The 26,850-nt window shown below is 31.1% G+C and overlaps 2 protein-coding genes across 2 annotated transcripts; one reads left to right on the top strand and one right to left on the bottom strand.

Annotated features, from left to right (window-relative positions):
• Positions 1-1,366: 1,366 nt before the first annotated feature.
• LOC107891381 (receptor homology region, transmembrane domain- and RING domain-containing protein 2) lies at positions 1,367-10,846 on the top strand. Its single transcript, XM_016816162.2, has 4 exons — positions 1,367-1,963; positions 2,240-2,470; positions 3,817-4,221; positions 9,994-10,846. Exons 1-4 carry the CDS (start codon positions 1,822-1,824, stop codon positions 10,560-10,562), a joined length of 1,347 nt encoding a protein of 448 aa, XP_016671651.1. The 5' UTR covers positions 1,367-1,821; the 3' UTR covers positions 10,563-10,846.
• A 6,392-nt stretch (positions 10,847-17,238) lies between these two features.
• Positions 17,239-23,380, bottom strand: LOC107891382 (protein disulfide-isomerase 5-2). Its single transcript, XM_016816163.2, has 5 exons — positions 22,556-23,380; positions 22,224-22,327; positions 21,482-21,852; positions 19,163-19,470; positions 17,239-17,814 (listed from the first exon to the last, which is right to left on the bottom strand). Exons 1-5 carry the CDS (start codon positions 22,754-22,756, stop codon positions 17,506-17,508), a joined length of 1,293 nt encoding a protein of 430 aa, XP_016671652.1. The 5' UTR covers positions 22,757-23,380; the 3' UTR covers positions 17,239-17,505.
• Between the last annotated feature and the right edge of the window lie 3,470 nt (positions 23,381-26,850).

The following is a 26,850-nucleotide window of genomic DNA, read 5'->3' as shown; positions in this document are numbered from 1 at the left end:
ATTTATAATAATACTCAATTATTAAGCTACAATATTAATCGTTATAAATTGAAAAAAACTAATACCAAATAAATTATTTGTAATTGTGTTAAAAAAACAAGTATTGAATAATTAAAAAAACAAGTTACTGGAAAATCGATAAACAGAAGCAGTTTTCTACCGGAAATGAAGGAAGGAATGAAGGAGGCGATAGAGAGGAGAGCACGGAAAATGTCTTACGGAAATTGAAAGGGTAAGACATTTTCCCTAAAATGTAACCCATTTTCCCTTGTTTTGGAGTTCATTTTCCAAATGGAAAATGTTTTCCGCCAATCAAACACTGGAAAAGTTGGAAATGATTTTCCGGAAAATCAATTCCGTCAATCAAACAGACCCTTATATTCCATTTTTTGCTTATGAAAGTCAATAATGAATATATTCTGAAAGTCAATAATGAATTAGAGGTGATCATGAGTCGGGCGGCCCGACCCGGCCCGATGGCCCTCCCAAAATATAGGAGGGTTTGGGTAAAAATATAGACCCAAAATATGGGTTTGGGCAAAAAAATGAGGCCTTTTTAGAAAACGGGTCGGGCCTCGGGCACCATTTTTTAGCTTGGGCTCGACCCGGCCTGGCCCGAATATATAATATATATTTTTATTTTTGTAATTTTAAAATATTTTAAAATACTTTTTTATTTTTTTATTTTTAAAATAATTTTTTAGTGTTTATTAAAAAAATGAGTTAGACCGAGCCGGGCCCATGCCTAGGATGCGGGCCGAAATTTTTTCTAGGCCCGGCCCAAATCACCTCTATAATGAATATAAGAACCTTTGTTTTTGACTGATATAAAAGTAACGTAGTTATCTATTTTTTAACATATAATTATAAATAATATTCATTTACCCATTTAATTAGATAATAATACCAAAATGATTAAATCACTACAATTATTATTTAATTATGTATTCTGCTTAGATTTCTATTATGATGTATTATTAAAATTTAAAAATATCAATAATGCTATTTTATTATATTAATACATTTTAACAATAGGTTTAAGGCATAGATAAGTCCCGGAATTTTGACTAAAAAATCAATCAATCTCTTCGCAATAAGTACGCTCAATTAAGCTATTTAACCATTGATGTCACCATTAATGATTGTTGATATAACTTGATAGTTTGACGTGGACCGTCATATTAGTAACGTAATAATATAATTAATGGCTATTAACGATCATGTCGATATTTTAACAATCAAACACAAAAAGATTTAATTGATTAGATTTTTAATTTTTAAAGACATAATTAAATATATATTTTTGCAAAAGGTTTAATTATTTTGAATATTACATTAAATACATTGTTAAAATTGGAGTAATAGAGGTTCTACTTTGGCCGTCAAAGAATATAGAAAATAAAAAACAAAGCAATCCATTATCCACACAAAAATACAAAACTGATTGACCTAAACAGCTTTATCAGCAAATTTAAAAATAATAAAAGTAAAGTATGAATTTGGATTGGAACGAACAAAATAAGATTTTCATTTCATTTCTGAGATCGGATTGTGTTGAAACAAATTGCGAACAAGCTTTAAAAAATATCTGTTGAAATAGGAAATCACTATCATCAGCAGATTAAAACTGTATCGAACTTTGAAAGCAGTATCTAGAGATTCGGATATTTGTTTCTCTTTCTTTCTTCGCGGTAATGGAAGCTGATGTATCTATTTCCTCCTAAGGCCCTCATCACAATCAAATCTCTTTCGTTCCACAGAGAGCTAGGGTTTTCTTTTTCAATCGAATTTCTTTTGGGTTTTTAAATTTTCAGTTTTAGGATGAAGATGAATCGAGTCGTGGTTTTATTATTGTTATCATGGTTTCTCTGTTTCTCGAGTGTTTTCTGGATGACTTCTGCCAGTGTGGTTTTGATTGGTAACAACGTTACCCTCTCTTTCGATGATATTGAAGCTAATTTTGGTAAGCTCTTTATTCTCAGCAATTTTCTTTATTGGTTCTTGAGCAAGTGTGGGAAAATTGAAGAAATTTTGATCTTTTAGGTCTTCTGAGATGTCAAAATTGGATTTTCCCCTTCTTTGAGCCCAGCATATTTAATTTGCTGCTTATGTTTTCTTTTTGTTGCTAATTATAAACTGTGCATAAAATGAGAAATTGAAGTGCTTGATTGAAGTGAGAAATGGAAGCATATTGGTGTTGAAATATAACTGTTTTTTTCTTTTGGTTGGTAATTTGCAGCTCCGGCAATCAAAGGGTCAGGGGAATGCGGAGTATTATATTTGGCAAATCCTCTTGATGCCTGTTCAGACTTGAGTATTAAAGTTGATGAACTTTCAAATGGTTCGTCCCCATTTGCATTGGTTATTAGAGGAGGGTGTAGTTTTGAAGAGAAAGTAAGGAGAGTGCAAAAGGCAGGATTTGAAGCCGCTATTGTCTATGACAATGATGATGATGGTGTCTTGGTTGCAAGTACTGCCCTACTTCTTTGAAAAACACCTTTCCATATCAATTGTTGCAATTGAATGTTTGTGTACATTTTGGTGAACTTGGCTTTCTAATGATTACTATTGTAACACCATGAAAATGCATGAATTAAACTTTTTGTTGTCAAAAAAAGTTTTTTGACACCTTTTAACAGGATTTACTAAGAGAAATAGAATTATCAATTATAACAAAAAGCTATCACCAACTTTGGACCCTTTGAATTGCTTTTTGACAGTATTTGGCTCTAAATCTTTATTGAATCGGTTGAATTACTCACCTTTTGTTAACCCTTTCAGACTTTTTGACCGTAAGCATTCTCCCATATTCATATTTGATGTATTTTCTGGATGATGATTTACTGTGAATTGGCAATCATTAAACTATATTTGTGCTTTGCAAAAACATGGGTGACTTTGTGGACCTCAACTTTAGTAGTTTAGAATCTGTTTGTCATCTTTATTAGGGACATAGTTGAAGTCACGGTTGTGCAAAGTCTGATAAAGGTGTACTTGGATAAACAAGATTCATATAGTCCCTTTAGTCCATTCCCTCTAGTAGATATCGCTTTTTATATAAATAGAGCTTTCATCTTTCTCTACTCTAAAATATCTGATCTCTGAGATAAAATTCTATTCTTAGTTTTGTTTCTGATGCATGCAATTGCATGAATAATTTTGAATCTATAGATCTTAGGATACAATTGTTGCAATTATTCTTTCTTTTTTTCCATTTTATTCCTACACTTTTGACATTCATGTAAAACTCAGTTGTATATCACGTGGTTCTTTAAGGCAGTATGCATGTTATAATGTTTAAACAGTTTACCAGGATAATTCATCACTCTCATATCTTCAGTTATTTAAGTTTACTTCTGGCTGAGTAAACATGTTACATCTGTCAAACTGTAAATGCAATTATACCTGTCAACTCAATCTTCAACTAGTAAAATTTTGAATGTTGGAATCAACTGTCTGGAAGATACTGTTTCTCTTGAGTAGATTGAAAAATGATACATAGAAGGTGCTGAAATAGCTTTAAATATATTTTTTATATAGGACAGTTGGGTATTCTGTTGGACTCTGAATGCTTTCAAGAAGAGAGAGAATGACCAATTCTTTACCAGCAGTTATTTCATCCGTGTTTATGAATATGCTGCCATTATTCAATTATATATATGTCTGTTCATTTTCCGAAATTCTCCTTTTATTTTTAATATTTCATTAAGTGGAAGATGTTTGTTTGTTTCAGTCATCTGCATCATTCTTGAACAAAAATACATAATTTTCTAGATGGTGCCTCTGAGTTGGGCTCATACCTTTTTTTCTTAACAGTGGCAGGGAATGCAGCTGGCATTAAGATACATGCTGTCTTTGTTTCCAAAGCTTCTGGTGAAATACTCAAAAAGTTTGCTGGGTCTACTGATATGGAACTGTGGCTAATCCCTAGCTTTGAAAACTCAGCATGGTCGATCATGGCCATCTCCTTTATTTCTCTACTTGCCATGTCAGCAGTGCTGGCAACTTGTTTCTTTGTACGCAGACATCGCATTAGGCGAGAACTCCCACAGTCCTCTCGAGTTCGTGAATTTCATGGAATGAGCCGGCGTTTAGTAAAAGCAATGCCTAGCTTGATATTCACTGCTGTCTTGGAAGATAATTGTACTTCAATAACCTGTGCGATATGTCTTGAAGATTATACTGTGGGTGAGAAGCTCAGGATTCTTCCATGTCGCCACAGTAAGCTTCTTACAACACAGAGGATGACTTAGCTTGCTATTTCTCTGTGCTAATTATATTTGCTTGAATGTGATATCCTATTTTTGCTTTAAATGGATATGAAAACTATTTGGTTCATTTGGTTTAGAAACGTTCAAATACTCATAATTACTTGTTTATGAGTTCAATAGTCTGCATGAAATAACATTTTCTGACTAGTATCTCATTTCCAAATTAAAGCTCAAATAAGGAAAATTTTGGGGGAGGGGGTGGAGTAAATGGACCTTGCTTCTTGGCATTTCAAATGTACTGTTTAGTATAATTGTTGACTTGTACTACATCTCAGTGAATTCACAATATTTTCCATCGTCATGTTCAGGTGTTGTTTTTATACAAGACTATGTCTTAACTAATTACAGCAAATGTGATTAATGGGTATTTTTTCCCATTCAATTTAGATTGGGTGGAAAATAGTTCTTTTTATAGTTTCCCCAAGTGTTGGAATTTGATCATCATGTAGGATGTAGAGATCCTAAATTGAATCTCACTTAAAGAAATCTGAATTATCTATAAATGACAGAATATTTGTGAGCATACATGCACTCATGTACGTTTATGCTTATATTACTTGTTTGCTGTCTAGAGATACATATGCTTTACATTCATTTAAAGACGGAAATATTCTCTTTGATGAATTGGGATGTAAGGAACAGATTTATATTACTATTATTGTGCTAAACATTGTGCATTTTGGTTAATTACTAATGTAACTATATTATCTTTGCCTTAAAATGTAGTCAGATTTTAAAGTAAATAATAGTGCATGCTTAGTGTAACACAAACCTTTCGTTTATGGTGAGTATTTGCTAAATCTTGTTTCCCTTTTTGTCTGGTTGTTGTTTCCTCCCTAGAGACTAAGTAGCATCTTCTTCAAGGTAGTGATATTAGGCTCCAGGAAATCAGTTGATCTGAGATTTTCATTCTTCCTATAACTTCTTTGGTTGTAGTTATTACACTTAAGGTAATTGACATGAATCAAGCTGGATAGAATTCAAGAAAGAAGAATTAGAGAAAAGAAGCAAAAGTAGAGAAAATAAAGTGAGAGAAGAATAATTGAGTGGAGGAGAAGTTTTAAGTTTTTTTCCCCTTCATAACCTCCTGCATTCATAGTAGCAAACATTTTGTAACAATGTGTAGATAGTAACAACTATAGTAAAAGAACAACTTTGTCCTGAGCACCTATGATAATTAACTAACTAGCCTAAGCACACTGTTACGGTAACACATGGCACTTTGTCATCCTAACCCAATTATGCCTGTATCAATACTGCTTGTTGAAAACAATCTTTTCCTCAAGGATTGACCGATTGGGCATAGAATGTGACAATCACCTGCAAGAACAGAGAACCATTTGAGGACTAATATCATGCCATGTCAGAGCTTGAAGCTATCAACAAAAGGAGGTTGAAAGCTTCCTAGATGAGAGACAACTTGAAGCTGCATCAAACAAACTTTGCACTAACTTTCTGTCTCTTACAACACTTTAAGATTCATAGGATTCATGCCCAGCCTTAGGTAGACTCATCAGAAGACTAGTAAGAATATGACCAGGGATGTCGTAGAACAACAAGATGCCACTTCATGTATTTGCTTTATGAGATCAACATTAGAATCGATTACCTCCACATAACTTTCCCTTCTCCCACACTTTCTATAGTAACCCTTTTTAGACTGACTGAAAGGATACTATGGATGTATCTTTTTCACTATAATCCATGGACCAAACCTTCTTAAAGGAGTTAAAGTTCTTTGCATCTACATAATTGCTTGTTCTTGTCTCATCAATTGTTGCTGCCACCTTTTTTCATGTTCCATATATTCCACAAGTGTCGTAGCAATGACGCACCTCTCATCAAAGCTTGAAATCATAACCACAAGTTTTCCTGGTTTCTCAAGCCTTTTGGCTAAGTTAATTGCAGCAACTCCTGACAGAATGCCATTGGTATGAGCTACTTGTATGTGAGGCATGAGATTGTTGAGGAAACCTACTGGATTGAAGTACTGCAGTAAATAATACTTCAATCTGTTCTACCTTCTGAAGATCTTGTGTAAATTCTTCAAGAAAACACTCCTTCCTTCCATAAGATTTATGGCCTTCAGGTCAAATTCCTCTACTCATGGTACCATCTTTTCACAATTATATTGGCCATGATTTCACATAGATCAATAGGGCTAATCAAAAAATAATGACAAGGATTACCCACACTTTCTACAATAGCCTGAATGCTAGGAAAGTGTATGAAAGTATCAAACTTCATCTTAGAGAAAAGCTTCTCAAGGTCATCCCTAGTCCTCTCATCAACCAAATCGTTGCCAAGTTTTTGAGAAAGCTTGGCACCCAACTCAACCCAAAGAACAACACAAGTAACAGAATTATGAAGATTGTTTATAATTGATACTTGAAAACCTTCATTGAGAAGCTTCAACATTGTGTGGTTGCCAATGAACCCAACTTGACCAATAACTAGAATATTTTTTCCCCACATTTCTCCTCACTTTATGGTCTTCAAAGCTTTAGCAAAACTGCTTTGCTTATTGCCGAAACTGAAGGCTGAAATGTTCTAATGGAGCAATAAAAAAATGTTTGTAACGTATTTTGGTAGATCCACATAGTAGAATCACTTCCTTGATTCCTTGCCTTGGTGAACAATATTATTGATAAAACAAGTCTATTGAAGGACATCAACCCATTGTCCTGCTTATATGCTGTCAAATACACTAGCAACAAGGTAGTGCAGCAATCATTAGTAATGAAAACAAGATTTCCATCTTCATAACAAAGAATCCATATAAAACATGCCCCGGAACCTTAATAACTACCTTGTAAGGCAATATTGTGCATTTTGAAATATCCAGCTGGGTTCATATGAATCATTTTCTATATGGCTGTACATAGTACTCTTTTGAACTCATGTATCTTGAGAATCAAAATATTCAGATGCCACAACCATAATCTTATGTCCGTGTCTAGCCAATGCCTTTGGTAAAGATTTGGCAACATTTATAAGCCCGTCTATTGTTGACCATAGGGTAATTTCTACTGCTACTACTACTACTACTACTACTACTACTACTACTACTAATAATAATATAATATTCACGATGTTTGCAACAACTAGTGGTAATGTTTTCATCTTCAACCATAGGATCATCAACCTCGACAACCTTTTTCAATGCCTGCTTTGGTCAAATTGTCATTCTCTTTAACTGTAAGTCGAGCAAAACTAATGCATTCCAAAATGGTTGACGATCATGAATAGGAATCTCATGCCTGTCTCATATACTCTTCATGAAGTTCTTAGAACCTTCTAAAGCAGTAGCATCTATTGAAAAGCTGAAACAATAAAAGCCTCTAAACCGATGACAACCAAACCAACTCTCTCAAAAATTCCATTGCTTCGTTGGCTTCTTAGTAACTATGTTATTAGTCTCCCTCATTTCATAGGCTTTGCATGAAATAAGGTCTGACTGCTTCAAGGCAATGTGCTTCACCATTGAATCATTATACTAGTTCGGAGATAATCTGTTTTACATTTCAGTCTAATACTTAACCCAATAGTCATACCTTGACAAAGCTCTCCAATTTGATATTTACTTCTTTAGAGACCTTTGCATCAATGGTCTGTGCAATGGTCTGCTCTTGTATGACAGAATCTGACAGCCTTCATCATGAATAACATTTGCAAGCATGTCAATTGTCTCAAAAAGCTAGGCTGGATAATAATGTTTTTACAATAAGCTTTTGGATCCCCTCAATGGAAACAATCTAGTAGATCACACCAAGGTGCACAAGCTACCTCTTCTTTGCATGAAGCTTTTTTATTGAATGAATAGATTATTCATCAAAGAAACCAATTTGTTTGTTCTTTTATTGTTAAAGAAGTGTAGCTTTCTGTTACTAAAGACATACTTGGGTTTGTGGGAGTTGCCGGTCAAGAAAGCTTAGCTGGGTTATTTTTGAAATTTGTGAATGCTGGTAAGAAACTTAAAGAGATTTATTCAATTGTGTTGATTAATGAGAATAAGTTTGTGAAGATCCATGGCCCCTATCAGTTTTGCCTGCTACTAATGGAAAGGATGAATGGTGTGATAGTGGTTGGTTTATCTAATAAAATTGCCTTTTGATTCAAACCGAACCACTGCCACCTCTACCTATCTCTCTTCCATTTCTCATGCATCAAACCCTTCTAAACTTATATTGACGAAAACCATGTAGCCACAACTGACTTCATTACTTTTCTTATTTATTAACCTCTTCGAAACTCATATCCAACAACTCGCCTTTTCTTCAAACTCGATCCGAAAAACCTCCAACTCTATATCTAAAAAGTTTAATGGGTTTAAACTTGACGGATTGCCTAGTGAAATGGATACCGGAGATGATAGAGACTCAATTGTCAGTTCTTTTATTGTTTAAAAGTGTAGTTCTTTTTTTATTAAAGACATGCTTGGGTTTATAGGAGTTGCTGGTCGAGAAAGCTTAGCTGGGTTATTTTTGAAAATTGTGAATGCTGGTGAGAAACTTAAAGAGATTTATTCAGTGGTGCTGATAAATGAGAAAGTTTGTGAGGATCCACGACCCCTATCAGCTTTGCCTGTTACTAATGGGAAGGAAGAATGATCTGGTAGTGGTCAGTTTAACTAATAAAGTTGCCTTTAATTTGACTACATTTATGATTGATGGATGTGTAAGACAAATGTCAATCACTCTTTGAGGAAGGTACCTTTTGTGATGTTTATCTTGACTTGGAGCTTGAGGACAAGCTCTTTCTGTGGGAGGGGAGCAATGATATGGATGTTAAGTTTTGGGATGTGATTGATGGTGGGGTAAGAACAAGAACCAATATCAGCACTGAAAAAATCTTCACATCTTGAACTTTGCCAGATGTTGAACTGACATAGATTCTTACCTAGCTGGCATAGCTAGCTATCTAAGTTTTAATTTCATGCATCCTTGTGCTAGGAAATAGCAAATGTTATTGACTGTGATTGTTTTCTTTAGATTTAAGGCTCAAGATTCTCCTGTTAATTTTCGGATTTTCTGGAAATTGCTGAGTGTGTAGTTATTATTTGGGAAGTTTTTATGTAGGATTTCTTAAAAGTTGACTTCAGTTGTCCCTATGATGGGGTGCTCTCATAGGTTTTAGTTATCTATATGTTTCAGATTCTTCGAATTAATAATATCAAGTTTATGAAATTTCTAGCCGTTCTTATGCTTTAATTGGGATTGGAGCTTGAGGTTAAAGCCTTTAGATGATGTGACTTATGTGAACCTTGGTTTCAAGCTCAGATCTTAACTTGTTCCTTGTTGTCATTCAATTTTCTATACTGTTTGAGGTTTAAAATCAACCTTCTCTGCATTAGACTGCTTTTATGTTGTGGTTTTCAAGAATATGAAACATTGCTTTGAGTTCCATCCAAAATTGTCTTTGTAAGCTGGTTTATGGAACATACTACATTGCAGTTACAGGTTATTGAATTGTACCATCATTAGCCCCTCCCCCGAATAACTGTAGCTCGTGGAAAAATTTAAAGGAAACGTCAATTTGTTTTTTACTTCCTAGTTTTATTTGGAACAGCAAATTATGTTGCAAATTGTAGGCTCTTGCTATAAATTATTGCCTACATATAAAACTTCAACATGTTACCAGATTTTTTTTTCTTTTATTTTAATTTATTGCAGTTTATTTTCTATATGAGTATGTCTGAAATATTCTTGGCATTTATTTTCAGAGTTTCATGCTTTTTGTGTTGATTCCTGGCTTACAACTTGGAGAACTTTTTGCCCTGTTTGTAAGCGTGATGCAAGAACTAGCACAGGTGATCCACCTGCATCAGAAAGTACACCATTGCTTTCTTCCACCCTGAGCACTATGTCGTCCTCTGCATTGTCATCTGTTCGATCTTCATTAGCATCATCATCAGCCATACAAATTGCCCCAGCAGTGTCACGGTCTCCATCAGTTGCTCATACTCATTCTCTTGCCAGCAATCCATACATTCAGCAATCACTTAGGTCCTATCGTCAATCTCCTATGAGCTTCAGCCGAAGCTCGGTAGACCTTAGGAACACATCTTCTCAAAGATCTCGTGCTTCTCATCTGGTTTCACCGGCATCATTGAATTACCCTTCCATATCGCCTCTTAATGCAAGGTACATCTCCCCATATTTTCCAAGCCCAAGCAACGCATCACCAAGTATAGTCAGTTCTTCGGGTCACCCACTGCATCCGCTGCATTATAGCGAGTCTGCTGCTAGTTTTTCTCCTTTTGCATCTGCTCAATCTCTTCCAGACTGTTAATTAGATGAGTGATAACGAGGTGAGTTTCATGGAGTCATAGGTTGTGATAGCATTATTGAGTTCCTTCGGATGTGATTGTGTAGAATGTTAACATGCTGCTGCTACCAGATGTGTACATTGTAACATAAGATTCGTGTGAGTTACTTTGATTCCCCAAGTGAAATTGTGGCTTTTACATAAATGAGGTTAATGTGTGTAACGTGAATAGAGGGATTATTTGTACAGTGTTTCTGCAGTCCCTTACTACTAAATGCTTAAAGCCTAATCCTGCCCATTTGGTTTTACTTTTCCGGTTAACTACTTGCCTTGTTTTCCGCTCTTAACATTTGGTCCCTTACTACTAAATGTATTTTAGAAAAAAAAAACTTTATTTTAGATTTCGCTCTCAAACTACATATGATTTTTTACTTTCATACGAACTTTTTTCTTCTTGTTTTGATATTTAAAATATTACTTCGTTAGAAAGTAGGTGACACATTCAATCAATGAGAATATGTCATGTGTTAGTATTGACCAACATTTAGCAAAAATTGATTAAAATGAATCTGAATAATCAGATGAATCTAAACATTCATTTTAGATGCTATTCATAATATTATAAAAATCTTTTAATTTTTTTTAAGTTTTTAAAATCCTAAAAATTTAATAAAAATAATTAAAAATGCAAGTCCATAATGAATTTGGACAACAATTTGTTTAACTTCATTCTAAATGAGGTTGAGAATCATATATAATTTGTAAAAACTATTAAGAAGCCATATATATATATATATGGAAATAATTTAGTACATTGCTAGTGAAATTTTTAAACTCCTCAAGAATTGACAAGTGTTTAATAGGAGTATAATAAAATATTAAAAAAATAGAGATACGCGACTCTCTCATATATATATATATAACAAGGTACATAAGTTATATATGTGACAAATGGCGTATTTGTGTTTTTTATTTAATTTTTATAGTTTTTTAAAGATAATTTTGATAGCTAAAAGTTAATATTTTTTAAATTTTAAATTTTATTATTTTTACTAATTTAAGAAATAAACAATAAAATAAAATAAAACATTTTATGACGTCAAACCCACGTTAATTGAAATAAAAAAATATTTAACTTCTTAAAAATATAAATATTAAAAATTAAATAAATAATTAAGTAAAATCATATATATAATATAACAATGTACATAAGCATTCATATTACGAAACGCGATGAATCACCTTTTTTTTTTCTAATTTATTTTTTATCTTTTTTTCTTTTTTAAAGATATTTTATTTAATATTTAGAACTTGGAAAAAAATAATATTTAAATCATTGGTTAAAAAAACTACAATTATGAAAATTTGGGGTAAAAATTAATATATTTAAAAAATAATATTTAAATCATTGGTTAAAAAAATTATATTGTAAATATTTTTAATTTTATGTATTTTAAAGATGATTTATTCGAAAATTGTAATTTAAAAAATATTTTAAATATTATTTTTTTAATATTAAGGATACATAAAAAATTTTAAATACTAATTTTTCAGGATAATTTAAACATACTTTTAAATATATTAATTTTTTACCCAAAGTTTTAAAGATAAAAATTAAGCAATTTTTATGACTGCAATTATCAAATTTTAATTGTAAATATTGTTACAATGTATTTTTTTCTTAATATTAAAAAAATTAATATTTACAATGTAGTTTTTTTTAAATATAATTTATTTAATACTAATATTTTAAAGTAATTTTTATGACTGCAATTATCAAATATTTTTTAAAAATTAATTTTTGTTTATATAACTAACTATTCATCTCAAACGTACTTAACATTGATAAAGAAAAAATATTTATTTTTAGAATTTTATGTTTAAAATAAATATATAGTTAATTAGATAAATTAAAAAATTAAAAAATAATTTATCGACTTAAAATACATTGAAAATTATTTTTTAAATTAATATTCTATTTAGCCTCCTATAAATATCCTTACGTATCCAAATATATATTATCAAAGCCACTTCTGATTCTATGGCTTGAATCTGGCGATGACCTTGAATGCATCTTTATTGTTTTCCAAAAATGGGTCTTTTTTTATTTAGTCGTGTTTTTTTAATCCAAATGCATGAATAATTTAATTGCACTGTAAGTCCAAAATTTATTAGTAATTTTCATGAGTTCCTACTCACTCTTTTTTCAATTTCAATTTAGTAATTTTATTAATTTTGATATTTCATTTGGAATAATATTCAATTTATTAATTTTTTTTCATATACATTTTTTTATGATTTTTGGTAAGACTTTCACAAGATTTTTTTGTATGCTTAAAATTTAAAATTATTTAATAAAAATATTATTTTTACTTTTATTTAAAATAAATTTATATGTTGTTATAATGGTGCAATTTTTTTCTTTTTTACAGATTTTGCACCTCACTTTCTATTTCTGACTAGGTAATAACTTAATATTTTTATGTATTTTTATAAAAGATATCATAACTATAACGTATATTTGTATTTTAAATTATATTTTTTTATTTATACTTAAAAATATAGTTCAAAATTTAAAAATAAATAATATTTATCTTAATATTTACATTATTTACTTTTAATTTAAGATAACTAGATAAATTTATTTATCTAAATTAAATTTAAAATCAGTACATATATTTAAATAGATAAATTTAATATATTGAATCATATATCATTAATATAAGTGTATCTATTTTTAAATTTATTTCTAATTATTTAATTAAATTAAAAATTATATATTATTTATCTTAACATTATATTATTTAATTTAAATAATGATTGTTTTACTGTAATTCTTTAATACCTAAACTTTATTAATTTCAATTACTTATTTAAAATATATTTAAATTAATGATGGATAATTATATTAAAAACATATTTATAATCAATAAATTGTATTTTAATTAATACATACAACAACCCCGAAAAGAAAACTAGTTTTAAATATTAAAAAATATTAAATCTTAAATCTTAAATCTTAAAAAATATTGTTTCACAAAATATAATCATACAATCATTGTGTATAGATAAAAAAAAACACTATTTTTTAATATAATTTTTAAATTTTTAATATTTTAAATATTTACAATTTTTAATAACCTATACTCCTTTGTACAATTTTTATATTATTCTTAATAATATTTAGAATGAATTTGAACAAATACTTATCTAGGTGCAATAGATACTTGTTTTTTTGTTACTTATTGTTCTATCAATAGTAGTTCCAAAAAAATATAGTTCTCTGCTGGAGCACTCTATGGTGGGAACAACATCATATTGGGAACGACTTTTTTTTTTGGGAAACAACTTTGGAAGGTTGGCAGGATTCGTGGTTGTTCTACTTTTGGGATGTTATGTAGAGCATGGCTTAGAGGCTCATATACAAAAGATGTACTTTGGAAGATAAGGGTTTCCTCTTTATTTCTTTAATGAACAAACAATGCACTTGCACTTTAAAATCTTTCTTGCTAAAATACTTTAAGTGGGTGTAACTTTCGTATAACCATCATTATACCATGTTACTCTCCATTTTCCCATATTTCCATGTTCAGGTAACCCCTTTTAATCCCACTACCCTTCAATTTAGCATGTTCATGCCCACTTTTCTTTTCTTAATCATTTTCCTTTTTAACTTCTTTTTTCAAGGCCTATAAATAGAGGTTTGTATTTGGGACCTTTTGGCAAACTTCGCACTCTAAAATTGTAGAAGTTCAATTACTATAGATTTTTAATTAGAAAAAAGCTTGAGGGCCTAAATAGCAATTATCCCAATGATAAATGATTAATAATTAGATTATTATAATTAAACCTAATTAACTAAGATTAATTAAATAATAATCTTGGTATAAATAACATTTGGGTGGAAAGAAAGATGATCTTGTCATCTTCTTCACCCGTCCAAAAGAGACAAAAAATAGGGAAACTCCATTTTTAGAGCTTGAAGTATTTGACCAACTATTATTAAGGTAATTTTGGTCATTTTCTTGCCATTTTTATAGATTTAAGGTCATGGGAGCTTGATTTAGCTAGCCCATGTTCCAATTTGTAAAACTATTAAAGTTTTTGAAAGTTTTCATTATTGAGAAATATATTATATTGCCATGAATTTGATAGAAATTAAGTTTAGATTATGGAAAGGACTAATTGTAAAGATTAATTGTTAGTTTCCTACATCAGGGACCAAATTAAATAAAATATAAATTTACTATAAAATTTTTGTAGGGATGGAAATTACAGGGTCCCTAATGAGCCTAATGAGTATATCTGAAATCAGATTTTTATTTGTCCCAATTTTAGGGACTAAATTGAATAAATTAAAAAATATGTTTGGTTTTGTATTTGAATGTGATTTGATATGAAATTTGATATTGTGTTATTGTTGAATTATTATTCATAGCTAAAGATGACGCTAATCCGTTGAGAGGGAAAGGAAAGGTGAGAGCCGACGACAAGTGACACGAGCTTTTAGTTGGTATTTCTGTGATTTGGGATAAATTTAATTGTTGCATATTGTGAATTTTGCATAATATGATATTGAGATGAGTTGATAATGATTATTTAAAGGGAATTTCCATGTTTAAGATTAAATATCGAGATAGAGGACTAAATTGAATAAAATAAAATTTTGCATGAATTAATTGATACATGTTATTTGATATAGAATTTGGCTGAAATATGTTATATTAAATGTTGAAATAATGAAATTGATGATGAATTGAGAATGAGAGAATGTGAATGGAATTATATAATGAAATTGGAAAATTTGTTACCCCATTAACTGTTCGAGCAGAGTTGGATATAGTTGGCATGCCATGGAATAGATTGAGTATGGGTTACTTCTACTATATGTCGATGAGGGTTGGACACATTTTCCTACGGACTTTTCTATGAGTGATAGGCATAATCTATTTACTTCGGACGTTCCGATGAGGCACTGGTTACCAAATTGGTGTATTGGTTGGGATCCGTATATCCGTTCGAGTTCGAGTTCGAGTCATGTTAATAGGGAATATAAATTTTAAATTGGTTAAATGATACTCGAAATGATTCAATGTTATGAAATTGTACTACAGGTACATATATACGATATATGATTATCAGCAGTATGTGAAAGATCATGCAAACCGGTTAAACGAGTCTGAGGGCTGATTTGGAAAGTTAGCGAATGAATTGATTTGGTTCAGTAATGAAAAACGAATATGATTGAATGTGTTATATTGAAAGGAAATATAAACACTAATGACATTGGTATGATATCTTTATATAGTTCTTAATTAAGACAATGTATAATTGATCCATTTGACATAGGTGGTACACTTTATGACATATATATGTTTATATGTAAATGAGGATTAGCATGAATTGTATATGAATGGATTGATATTAGAATTATAGATTGAGTGTATGCAATTGATTGAATTCGTATTATATTAACTTGAATCATGAAAATACCACTGAGCAGTATTGCTTAAAATACGGTTTGTTTTCCCATGCACAGGTTTAGGTACATGTGAAGGTCTCAAGAAGTGATTTCAGCATCCAAGAAGCGATCTTTGACTCAACAATGTTTGTATAGTCTCTTTTTGTTCGTTATATGGCATGTACTTAAGTTGAGCCAATTTTTGGTACAATATGTGATCATGTGAACTTTTGGAGTTGGAATTGGTATTTTGGAAATGGTCATTTGTTTAGATGTATGAAATTGAGATTGTCACAATATTTGGTTAGGTATAAATTGTGGCAAGCTATTAGTTTATATGGTAATGTATCTATATACATGTGCGTACATGCTAAGTAGTCCAAAGGTTAGTATGATGAATTGGATTGTGTACTTAGCTGAAATTGTTGAGAGGGATATAAAGTATATATTTATAAAAGGTACTTCAGCTTAGAATTGAACTCATTAGATGTGTGTATTTAGCTAAAATTATAATTGCAAATGTGTTTGAAATGTTTAGGTGATTGCAAGAAGGTGCCAAATTTTGACCATTTAGAAACAGACGGTCACGTCGCGATGAGACCAAGTTAGTATGTTACGTCGCGACGAGGAATCCCAAAAGTCATAACGTCAACTCGACATTTTGAATTCTTTAGAGTTTGGTTCTAATTCGATCTCGGGTTAGCAAAAGAGCTTTTGTAAGCTCGTATAAGACTCAAAAATAATTATATATCATATTACACGTGTGTATTACTTATATTTGGATATTTAATAATTTTAAATTGAATGTAATTGTTCGTAGTTGCTCCGGCAACGAATATGGCATCCTGTAACTCGGACTCGACAATCAAGTTGGATATCAAAGTGTTACATCTCCTCACCTTACCCAAAAGAACCCACTATAAATGCCAATAAATTTAGATATCCATACTTACATTTTGAATTCTTTCTAGTACTTTTTTTAAAATTCTATATAACTTTTATATTATTATAACTTTTACAAGTTTTTACATCACTGCAAAAAAAATAAAGTGTTTTATCTAATTTCTCTTTAAAAAAATCACATCCAACATATTTTAAAATAAATAAATAAATTCTAACACGTAAAAGCATACTTTGTGCACTTCCCGTGCCAAAACTAGACTGAAACTAACAAAAACTGATAAAATAAATAAATTGATTGTACGTTAGCGAACAAAAACTACAAGGTATGGGAAATCATGAAGGGAAAACACCATTGAACATAATAACAGTGTTAGAGAAAAACAATGAATCTTCATAATACAACAAAGTACAAGTCTAGAATACTTTGATTTCTTAAAACAAGATTGCCATCATTGAGCATATAAAAAAGATACACGTCAAGAAAGCTGGGATCATCAGTTTCAACACAGAATTGTTAATTAGATTTCAGTCACCCTTCTGCACCTCTATTCTGTAACTCACTGTGTTTTCGTTGCTGTATCTCAACCAGGAAGATACCTCGCCTTAATCTTCTTTCTTCTCAAGTCCATACCGACTGCTTTCAGCCTCAGAGCTCCCAGCATGATCAACTGCATCCTGGCTGCCAACCCTGGGCATATCGTCTTCTTTCCCAATGCTTTGTATAAGCATCATCATTGCAACGATAAAGACGAGTATGTACACAGTTCTGATACCAAATAATGAATGGATGAAGTCCATAAATGATGGCCCCTTAACTGTTTTCCTTTCTGTTCTTCCTTCTCTATATCCTTCTAGGAATCGTGAGATTTGGGTCCCCTGATCTTCAGCATCAAGGCTTTCAACACCAATAACCTTTCATATCAACAAAATCTAGGTCAGCAAATGCCTTTAGTCTTATGATACAAGATATATATACATGTAATATCAAGGAAGAAACCGCCAAGGTCAGCAACCTTATTGATTTTACTGCATGAACATGATCAACAATCATAGAAAAAAATTAATGAAATAATCTCCGGCTCTTATTAGCATCAAGACAATTTCATGGGTTCAAAGATACAGGGATAATGAATACAAGAACTCAAGAAACAGTGATTAGTGTTTGGAAGCAGAGGCATCAATGACAAGAAAAACCTTTAAAGACAAGTACATAGTTATCATATGGACTACTTCTAGCTTCTACATACACATACATGCATCTAGGTCTATGTGTTCAAGTGCATTTGCTACTGCAATCAAAGAATTAATAATCCTAGCTTATGAAGTTAAGAGAAAGATCAAGGTCCATTCTCAATACTAAAATTTCATTGCAACATGCATATCATAAAAATGCATATTACACCTAGGAATTTTTAGATTTTGATCTTTTACACTTGCATGCTCTTGCTTCAATTATTGCTCTCACTTTCATTTCCTCACACTTGCTGACAGATCCAATACTAAACAAAGGTAGAAGAAAAGAGGTTAATAATGTCAAAGAATTATAAAAATACATAATAACATATATATCAACTTAGAGTGCTGTTGCAGTTGCTTTCTCCATCAGGAAAATATACTAGCATAAATGCATGATCCAGTACCAAAAGCGTTATAACTAGATAAAGTGCAAGAGATTAAATGGATTTGGTATAAATATAACTTAATTTTACTAACTATAAAGTCATATTTTTTGTTAATAATGAAAATTCAACCCTAACAATATTACTAATTTTCATCAAATCAATCTAATACCTGAATTAAACATTAAAAAGTTAACACCAATACTTTGTATACCAAAATATATAACTTTTACCAAATACAAGTATCACATTGGACCAAAAACAACTCAGGTACCAAATTAGAAAAATGTGTCAAACTTGGGTACCAAATGATACATTAAGCTATCCCAAAACTAATTTGATCCCATAATAAACAAAGCTTGAAATGACCTGAACCCAAAATGATTCGAAAATTTTACAATCAAATTAATTGGACCCAACATGAAACCAACCTAATCGGACCAGTTGACATAACTACCTGTAGCTAATGATAATTAAGTTGGGCATGACAAATGATCATACGCTGGAATATCATTAAGATTGTCATGTGCATTGATGATAAATTATGCTAAAATCAAGTACAGAAACAACTACCGACTATCATTAGAGGCACCATTTTTGCGACAGAATTAAAGATAAAATACTTCAGAATTAATACTTACCGAAAAGTACTCCTCATTTCCGTTCCAAACAATCATTTTTGGCAACTTTGTCTTCTGGTTGGCCTCAAATTTATCAGCAAAGTCTTCCCATTGCTCAACCCCAACATAACTAAATACCAAATCAGGATTTGCAGATGCAGCAGCCTTCAATAACTTGATCAAGTTCTGTGATTGGTCTTCATCCTCATCATTTAAGATTGTCAGGACAATTTTCCTCTCCTCATCTTTCAATAGCTTCAATGTCTCGTGGTTCAAGGGCACCACCAGAGGAAGCAAATTCTGTTTTACAAAATCCCCCAAAAATGAATCTGCATGATTGAAGCTGAAAGGTAAGATTACTTTTCCTCTATGCAGTCAGGAGAAATAAATTACAGTTGAGCAAAATTAATTGTTTGAGGAGTTTTAAGCAGGAAAAAAAGGAAACATTATATACAAGTAAGCATGTGAAGACATTGAGTTCAAAAAATAAGTTTATAGCACCTAAAAGAAAATCAAGAAGATAAGCTTGTCATTGATTATATTGAGCAACAAATGCTCAGATAATGCTAAAGTTCAAAACGAGGTTGGCTAAAGTCTGAGGTCATCTCCCCTCCCCCCTCCCCCCCCCAAAAAAAAAAAAAAGACAAGATTGAAAAGCAAATGGCCTAGACTCCACTGAAACCTCATTTGTGATTGAATTGATTCCATGTTTCTTGAGCTTGACTATTATATATTTAGTAGTCAAATATAGGAAAAACATCAAAAAGGGCAATATATTGATTTCATAGGATGTGCTTTTGAGTGAAAGACTTGTCAACAATAAGTTAAAGCTTCTGATACTCAATTGAGTTGGGAAAATGAAAAGAAGAGTATGAAGCCACAACCTAAGCATGACTTGATGATTAGGCTACTATTTACACAGATCACCAACAGTCAAGGTCCAAGAGTGGACAAATCAAGGTCAACTAATTATTAAACCATGAATCAGTAACCATTTCACAAGGTGCACATCCAGTCTTTCTTTACTCCTGATGGGTACTGGAAATCCAACTTAAATTAGTGGTTGACCAAATGTTGTGACTTTGACCCTTTCGGACAAGGGACATTTCAAGATGAAGTTCTCCTTAATTTCTTTAATTTTTATTTATTTATTTTTTCAATAATTATACCTTTAATAGACCAAAAAAAAGGGCAATATTAAACTAATCAATTTAGAGTACCTAATGTCAAACAAAAGACTATAAGAAGAACATTATTATTGGCTAAAGGAAGGGGGAAATTATTCATGTTTTGAAAGATAAACTAAACCATATTTTATATTTTATTATCAAATTTATACATCTTACGCTTATTTTATACATACACAAATACAAAAACACAAATATAAATATCAAGCCTTACTTCACTAGGCGAGTGCTTTTTCTTTTGTGCCTTGCATCTTGGGGAATATAATGGTTCTAGAGCTTAGAGTGCACCTTCAACCTTGATAACACTGTGATTTACCATAATCAGCTGGCATATTCTTTCTTATACCCTTTATTCGTCTATTCTAAAGGTCCTAATCTCCATAAATCACTATAAGAATCTTCTTCATTGTTACAATCAATATCATGTCTTTTTCAGTGAACTTGTTCTTAAATTTCATGTGGATCAGATCCTTAACCACATCAACATACCTATACAAAAATGTGACAAGTAAGAAGCCAATGAAAGGCCTCAAGTATCCCTAGCCTACTCCTCCATACAAGTTCTTTCTTCTTCTGAAAGTATTTCCTTTTAGTCCACATTTTCTTATCTGAGCTAACATGGAACTGCACATGATTTTTTGTCACAGTTGCTTTTATTTCCATGTCTCACTCCATGGCTATCACTATCAGTACATGTTATAGTTATCCTACGAAGTTGCCCTCCTCATTTTGGTAAAACCACATGCATTTGTTAAAAACTCCATTTAGGTATTTCTGACTGTTTAATTTAAATGATATGGGACCAGGTAACTCTAACAAATCCTTCGGTGACTATCTTCTTTTTTTTCGGGGCTGTTCCTAATTCTTATTCAGGAAATACCAAATCAAGTTGTCTGCTCAGATATGACTGAACCAATACAATTTTGCATTTAAATAATATTGTATAAAACCCCAAAGGGATGAATCAGAACTCAACAAATCCACCAGAGAAACAAATCCCTGTGGTCAGTGTTCCAAGTACTCATATGCAAAAGCACAAAGAAAATGGCTAAAGCAGTAGTCAATAACAAGGTGGATGATGCATGATAAAAGGATAAGTGATGTAGCATGATATTTTAAAGACACTTGAAATGCGATAATAATCTAATCTAACCTTCAAATGGGCCATAGAAGACGCTTTGCTGCTTATAGCTTGGATGAAGAGCTACCAAAGAAGGAACTTTGTCAAAGTCATACAACACCATGGCATCATCAGAGAAATCCTTTGCCACCGAAAACCAGGCCTTTTTCTTGTACTTAACAGCTAAATTATATATCACTGTTTCATTCAAGCCAAAACCTATGTATATAGGAAAGAAAGTACCAGCTGCTTCAACAAAATCATTAATGGCAGAATCTGAACTAAGAATAGACACATCAGGAGCAACGAATTTCTTCAGATATTGAACAAGTAAATCTGCTTTCCTTGGTCCATTATACTCCATGGGAACTCCATGCATAAAGAACTTGAGGGTAGGATAGCCACTGCAAAATTGAATTCCGATTATAATAAATACAAATGACAAGAATGACAATGGCCTAGCTCAAGGGGTATGCTTTACATATGGAACTGGATCATTCATGTTAGATGATAATGTATAAAAGGCATCAACTAAATATACTTCACAAATCAAAACAAATGTATAAAATGAATAACATATTACTGTTTACCAAAGGTGTTTAATTCAAGTCCATGTATTACCCCCAAAACTTTTTAAAAAAATGCTGAAAATTTTACTAATATTTCATTCGATTGCCAGCAAGAAAACATTTCTACAAACTGAATGCTTTAGTTAAAACACACAAGAAATTTAATATATAATTGGTGATATAAGACAAAAGCCATAGACGCTTACTCGATATCATGTTTACTAGCAAGACGGGTAAACTTGTCAGCATTAACTTTAGCTAAAACTATTGGCTCATTCAATCCAGCAAGAACAGGAGCTGCCTCATCTAACTGCAAAGCAACCAGAGGGAAAATTTGGTAATTTTGAGTCAGTGAAAAAGTAGTCATTTTGGACATTCACAAAAACTGGAAACAAAGCCACTTAATTTGACAAGAATAAAATCGATTCCACTAAACTAAAACAAAAGGGGGGGGATTGGGGGGAAAGGGAATCTAAAAACTATAAAACAGAGCAGGGGTTCTGCAAAGATTGGATAAAGAATATTATATATATATAACCTGGGGGGAAAGACGTTTGCAGTGACCGCACCAGGGAGCGTAGAAGTCGACGAGGATGTAATCGAATGATAAAATAGCGGAGTCAAAGTTGGATTCATCCAACTCCAACACTTTCCCATCCGCCTTTAACTCATTCGCTCTCGAACCATTTCCTGCTTTCCAGATCGTTAACACCAGCAATATGATCATGGGCAAACGCATGGTTGGAATTGGAGACCTTGCTTCTTTCTCTCTTTTTTTCCCTTTTTTTTTTTCTTTTGTCTTCCCAGTTTCCTTAAGAAACAGCGTTTGCTGGGACTAATTTACTTTGATCAATCCAAACTTTAGTTCCTCAAAATATAATAATACTAAAAACAGATGCATAACTTGAGTACCTTCGCTACATATTTCCATAATTATTTTTATTTATTAATACAACCCACCCGCATAAATGTCTCTATCTACTGAATAAATCTTCACAAATTATAAATGTATCACTTTGATTCTAATCCCATCATCATCAAATTAATTTGATGAACAATTCCAAAAAATAATTATCACGAATTTTAAGAGATCTACCATATCAATGAAATGCAAACCACCACATCAAAGAAACAGAAATGCATTTATTTAGTAAGGTGTTGTTATAACCAAAAAACTCATTGCTTAAATCTCCCAAAAATTGCTACCAATTCATAAATTAAGGTGTGAGGCAATACTATAACAAAGAAAGCTTCCATAAAGTTCTCCCAAACACAACTAACTCTTGGGTCTTGGGTTTAGTTTAGTGTCTCTTATGGAGCGGCAATCAGATGGTAAAAACTTCGAGATTTAAGAGTGCCGAGTTGCACAAAATGTATCTTTTAGGGTTAAGTTTATTATAAATGGTAAAATTTTAAATATATAAAAATTCAATATTCATGAATATTGAGTTAGGAAAAGGCATTTACTAGGTATTGCACTCAACACTAATCAATGTTCAACTTTCACTAACCTAATTACTAGGGTTAGGTTTACGATAAATGATGAAATTTTATATATATAAACTCGACACCTATTATTATCAAGTTCAATTCAATGCTTACGTTTTAACTCTTAGTGATAAAAATTAATTTTATATCTCTTAGATATTATAGGTAACTCGACACTTGTGAGTATTGAGATTGCATAACATAATTATTACTCTGATTCTATTAGAGCAATAAAAACTTTGCGACGCATATTTTACTGTAGAACTATACATTCGTTGGTGTCAAGGTAGTCTTCTAAAAAAATGTTTTAAGAAATAACTTTTTGATAAACTTATTTTAATAAAAAAACGAAGGAATTCATTTATACCAATGTAAAATTAGAGTAACTTTACACCCTTTTGCATCTCTTTGTATGATTAATATTTTAACAGTCCAACTGTCATATTTTATATTCCATTCATATAAATCATGTATGTCAAATTTGACGTAAATAAAAATTTTCTAACTATTTGTTTTATGTAAAACAAATTAACCCTTTAATAAATATTAATATATGCAGTACTTTAGAATGATATAATAGAGATATCGGATTGGTTCGAAAATTTATATGCATAATAAGTACAATTATATCAACAAATTAAAAGATTAAATCATTAAATATTAATCTTGCAAAGAGGTAAAAACTATTATTTTAAAATAAAAAGAAAACCCATGGGTTTAGACTAAATGATACATCGACTGATCTGTTTTTCATGCCAATTAGGCCCTAGTTTTGGTTAAGCTCAATTAATTAGAAGCAGTCTTGTCAATAAATTAGATCTAAGGTGGGTTTGAATGGACGGTGCATTTAGCTGCGGTTAGTGTAAAAATAATGGTGGCGGTGAGATTAAATATTATAACGATACTGTAGCGTGAAACAAAAGTAAGCTAAGTACACCGCACCGTACTCAACCGTCCATCCAAACTCACCTCTAGTTTTGTTTATCTCTTTTCCTAATGTCATTTTACTTGACAAAAAGTTTCCTTATTTTTCTGTGGATACTAATTAATCTATTTAATTAATAAGATTTCACTTATTATCTTCGTTTTTGAAAAGAAATTTTCACTTACCGTAAAAAGTTCAGATTCTTAGTTTTCTCGGCATAATTTCAAAAATTGCCATTAACATTTTTGGGTTTTTTCGCTTTGGCCCTTAAGCTTTTCTTTATTCTCATCCACGATGTTGCAGAATTTTTCAAATGAGGCCAAAGTTGACGAAAATGATCCGCCAACTAACAATTAACATTTTTACACTGATTGTAATGACCCAAAATTCACGGGTATCGGAAAAGTGCATTGTCGGGCCTCCGTCTTAATAAAATGGGTTCATGAATAATTATTAGAAATATTTATGAGTCTAGTAGTGAGCTTAATTAAGTTTTAATTAGGTGAATTTAGCTTAATTAAGAGTAATTGTGACAAAGGATTAAATTGAATAAAGGGTAAAAGTTTAATTATAGATTAAAGAAAAGTTTAAGGGGCTAAATAATCAATTAAACTAATTTCTTAGAATGAGGCGGTTAATGAGTATTAAATCTTGAGATTTTGTTATTAATTTTTTATTACAATTAAAATTATTAATTATTATTATGGTTTTCTATTTAAATATTATTATTAATATTATTATATTATGAAATAAAATAAATTAAGACAAGTGTATGGTGATAAGATGGTATAAGTGTAATAATATATATATACACTTGAATTATAATTATTTATTTACTTAAAATTTAAGTAAAAGATATTTATGAATTAAATATTATTATATTATTATTATGTATTATTATTAATATTATTAACTAATATATATATATATAATAAAGTAAAATAACAAAAGAAACAAAAGGGGAAAAGAAAGAAGCTTTCGAAACAGGGAGAAAGGGAAGAAGAAAATAAAAAGAAAAGGAAAAATTAGGGTTTAAGGTTTTAAAGCTTTAAAGGGTAGGTAAATTAAGTCCTTTTCTCTTAATTTTGATGTTTTAAAAACTTTAGAACAAAGTTTTGTTGAAATTAAGTTGAAGTTTTGAAAGTTCTTAGGTTTTTTAACATAGTTCATGTTGAACAAAATAATGAATTAGGGGTTTAATTGAATGAATTTCAAGTTAGAATTGATTAAAGGATTAAAATTGTAAACTAGGTTATAAGTTTTACATAGTAGGGATTAAAATGAAAGAAGTTTAAAATTAGGGTTTTAATATGAACATTGAATAGTTAAGTTGAATATGGCAAGATATTAAGTAGAAATGAAGTGTGAATTGAGTTAGAAAAGTAAATGAGTTAATTAGGATTAAATTGAATTAGGGTATAAATTGAAAAGAAATTCAATTAATTATTGTAAATTAGTGCTGTATTAATAATGAAAAATTATTATTATTTTCGTAGCTAACAAAGAACCCGAGGCATCGACACACAAAGGAAAGGAGAAGGCTATCGAGAACTAAAACGAGAAATTCACGGTTTGTATTAGTATAATTCAAACTACTATTTATTAAAGGTTATGTTTAAATTTATGTGTATGGTAAGTAATATTTTAAGGTAGGTATCAATATTGAAATGAATGAAATTGAGATGAAGTATGATTATGTATGAATATTTGATAGAATATTGTTGGAAAGTGGAAAATTGTATCGAATTGAATTGTACATTGAAAGTGAAATTGAAATTGAGAAAGTGATTTGAATACCCTATTAACAAATCGGGCTTAGTCGGATATAGTTGGCATGCCATAAGATTGAAAGAGTACAGGAATTTATCGGCTTTGCCGATCAGGCACTATATATGTCGTATTAGGCACCACGTGTGTCGTTTTAGGCACTTTATGTGTTGTATATTGCTTCTGATATGTTGATTAGGTACTGAGTACCGTTTTAGGCACAATGTGCCATATTGGTGAGTTTGGTTGGAATCCGTGTATCCGCCAAGGTTTGGGTTTGTTAATAAGGTGAATAATCGAAATATAAGAATTGAATAAATTTGATTGATTGTCCGATTGAAAGTATAAGAAAGAAATTGTTATTTGAAAGCAAGAACCTAAGGTTCATGAATTGATCAAACTCAAGTTATTAATATATGACATTGTTGATGAATTATTATATGAAATAGGAAACTGAATGTAAATTAATTCTTATAAGTTATAAATTTTACATGTTTAATGTTATATGATTAATATTTATAATCTATTAAAGTTATATAGTTTGAATTATGGTAATATCACTGAGTATGAAATACTTAGCGTACGGTTGTTCCGTGCACAGGTCAGTAAAATTCAAAGGTCCCGATTCAGCATCCAGATCAATCCCGGTTTCA

This window comes from Gossypium hirsutum, chromosome D09, assembly GCF_007990345.1.
Source record: "Gossypium hirsutum isolate 1008001.06 chromosome D09, Gossypium_hirsutum_v2.1, whole genome shotgun sequence".
Taxonomy (NCBI): Eukaryota; Viridiplantae; Streptophyta; class Magnoliopsida; order Malvales; family Malvaceae; genus Gossypium; species Gossypium hirsutum.
The sequence above is the reverse complement of the archived record's forward strand: the minus strand, read 5'-3'. Positions and strand labels throughout refer to the sequence as shown.

Bases quoted from the DNA above. Each gene is read 5' to 3' on its own strand.
- LOC107891381 (XM_016816162.2), top strand. From the start codon at position 1,822: ATGAAGATGAATCGAGTCGTGGTTTTATTATTGTTATCATGGTTTCTC. The intron at 1,964-2,239 runs GTAAGCTCTTTA...GGTAATTTGCAG, and splicing joins TGATATTGAAGCTAATTTTG to CTCCGGCAATCAAAGGGTCA. The intron at 2,471-3,816 runs GTACTGCCCTAC...TTTTCTTAACAG, and splicing joins TGATGGTGTCTTGGTTGCAA to TGGCAGGGAATGCAGCTGGC.
- LOC107891382 (XM_016816163.2), bottom strand. From the start codon at position 22,756: ATGCGTTTGCCCATGATCATATTGCTGGTGTTAACGATCTGGAAAGCA. The intron at 19,471-21,481 runs GTTAGATTAGAT...TCAATCATGCAG, and splicing joins CTTCTATGGCCCATTTGAAG to ATTCATTTTTGGGGGATTTT. The intron at 17,815-19,162 runs GTAAGTATTAAT...TTGATATGAAAG, and splicing joins GAAATGAGGAGTACTTTTCG to GTTATTGGTGTTGAAAGCCT.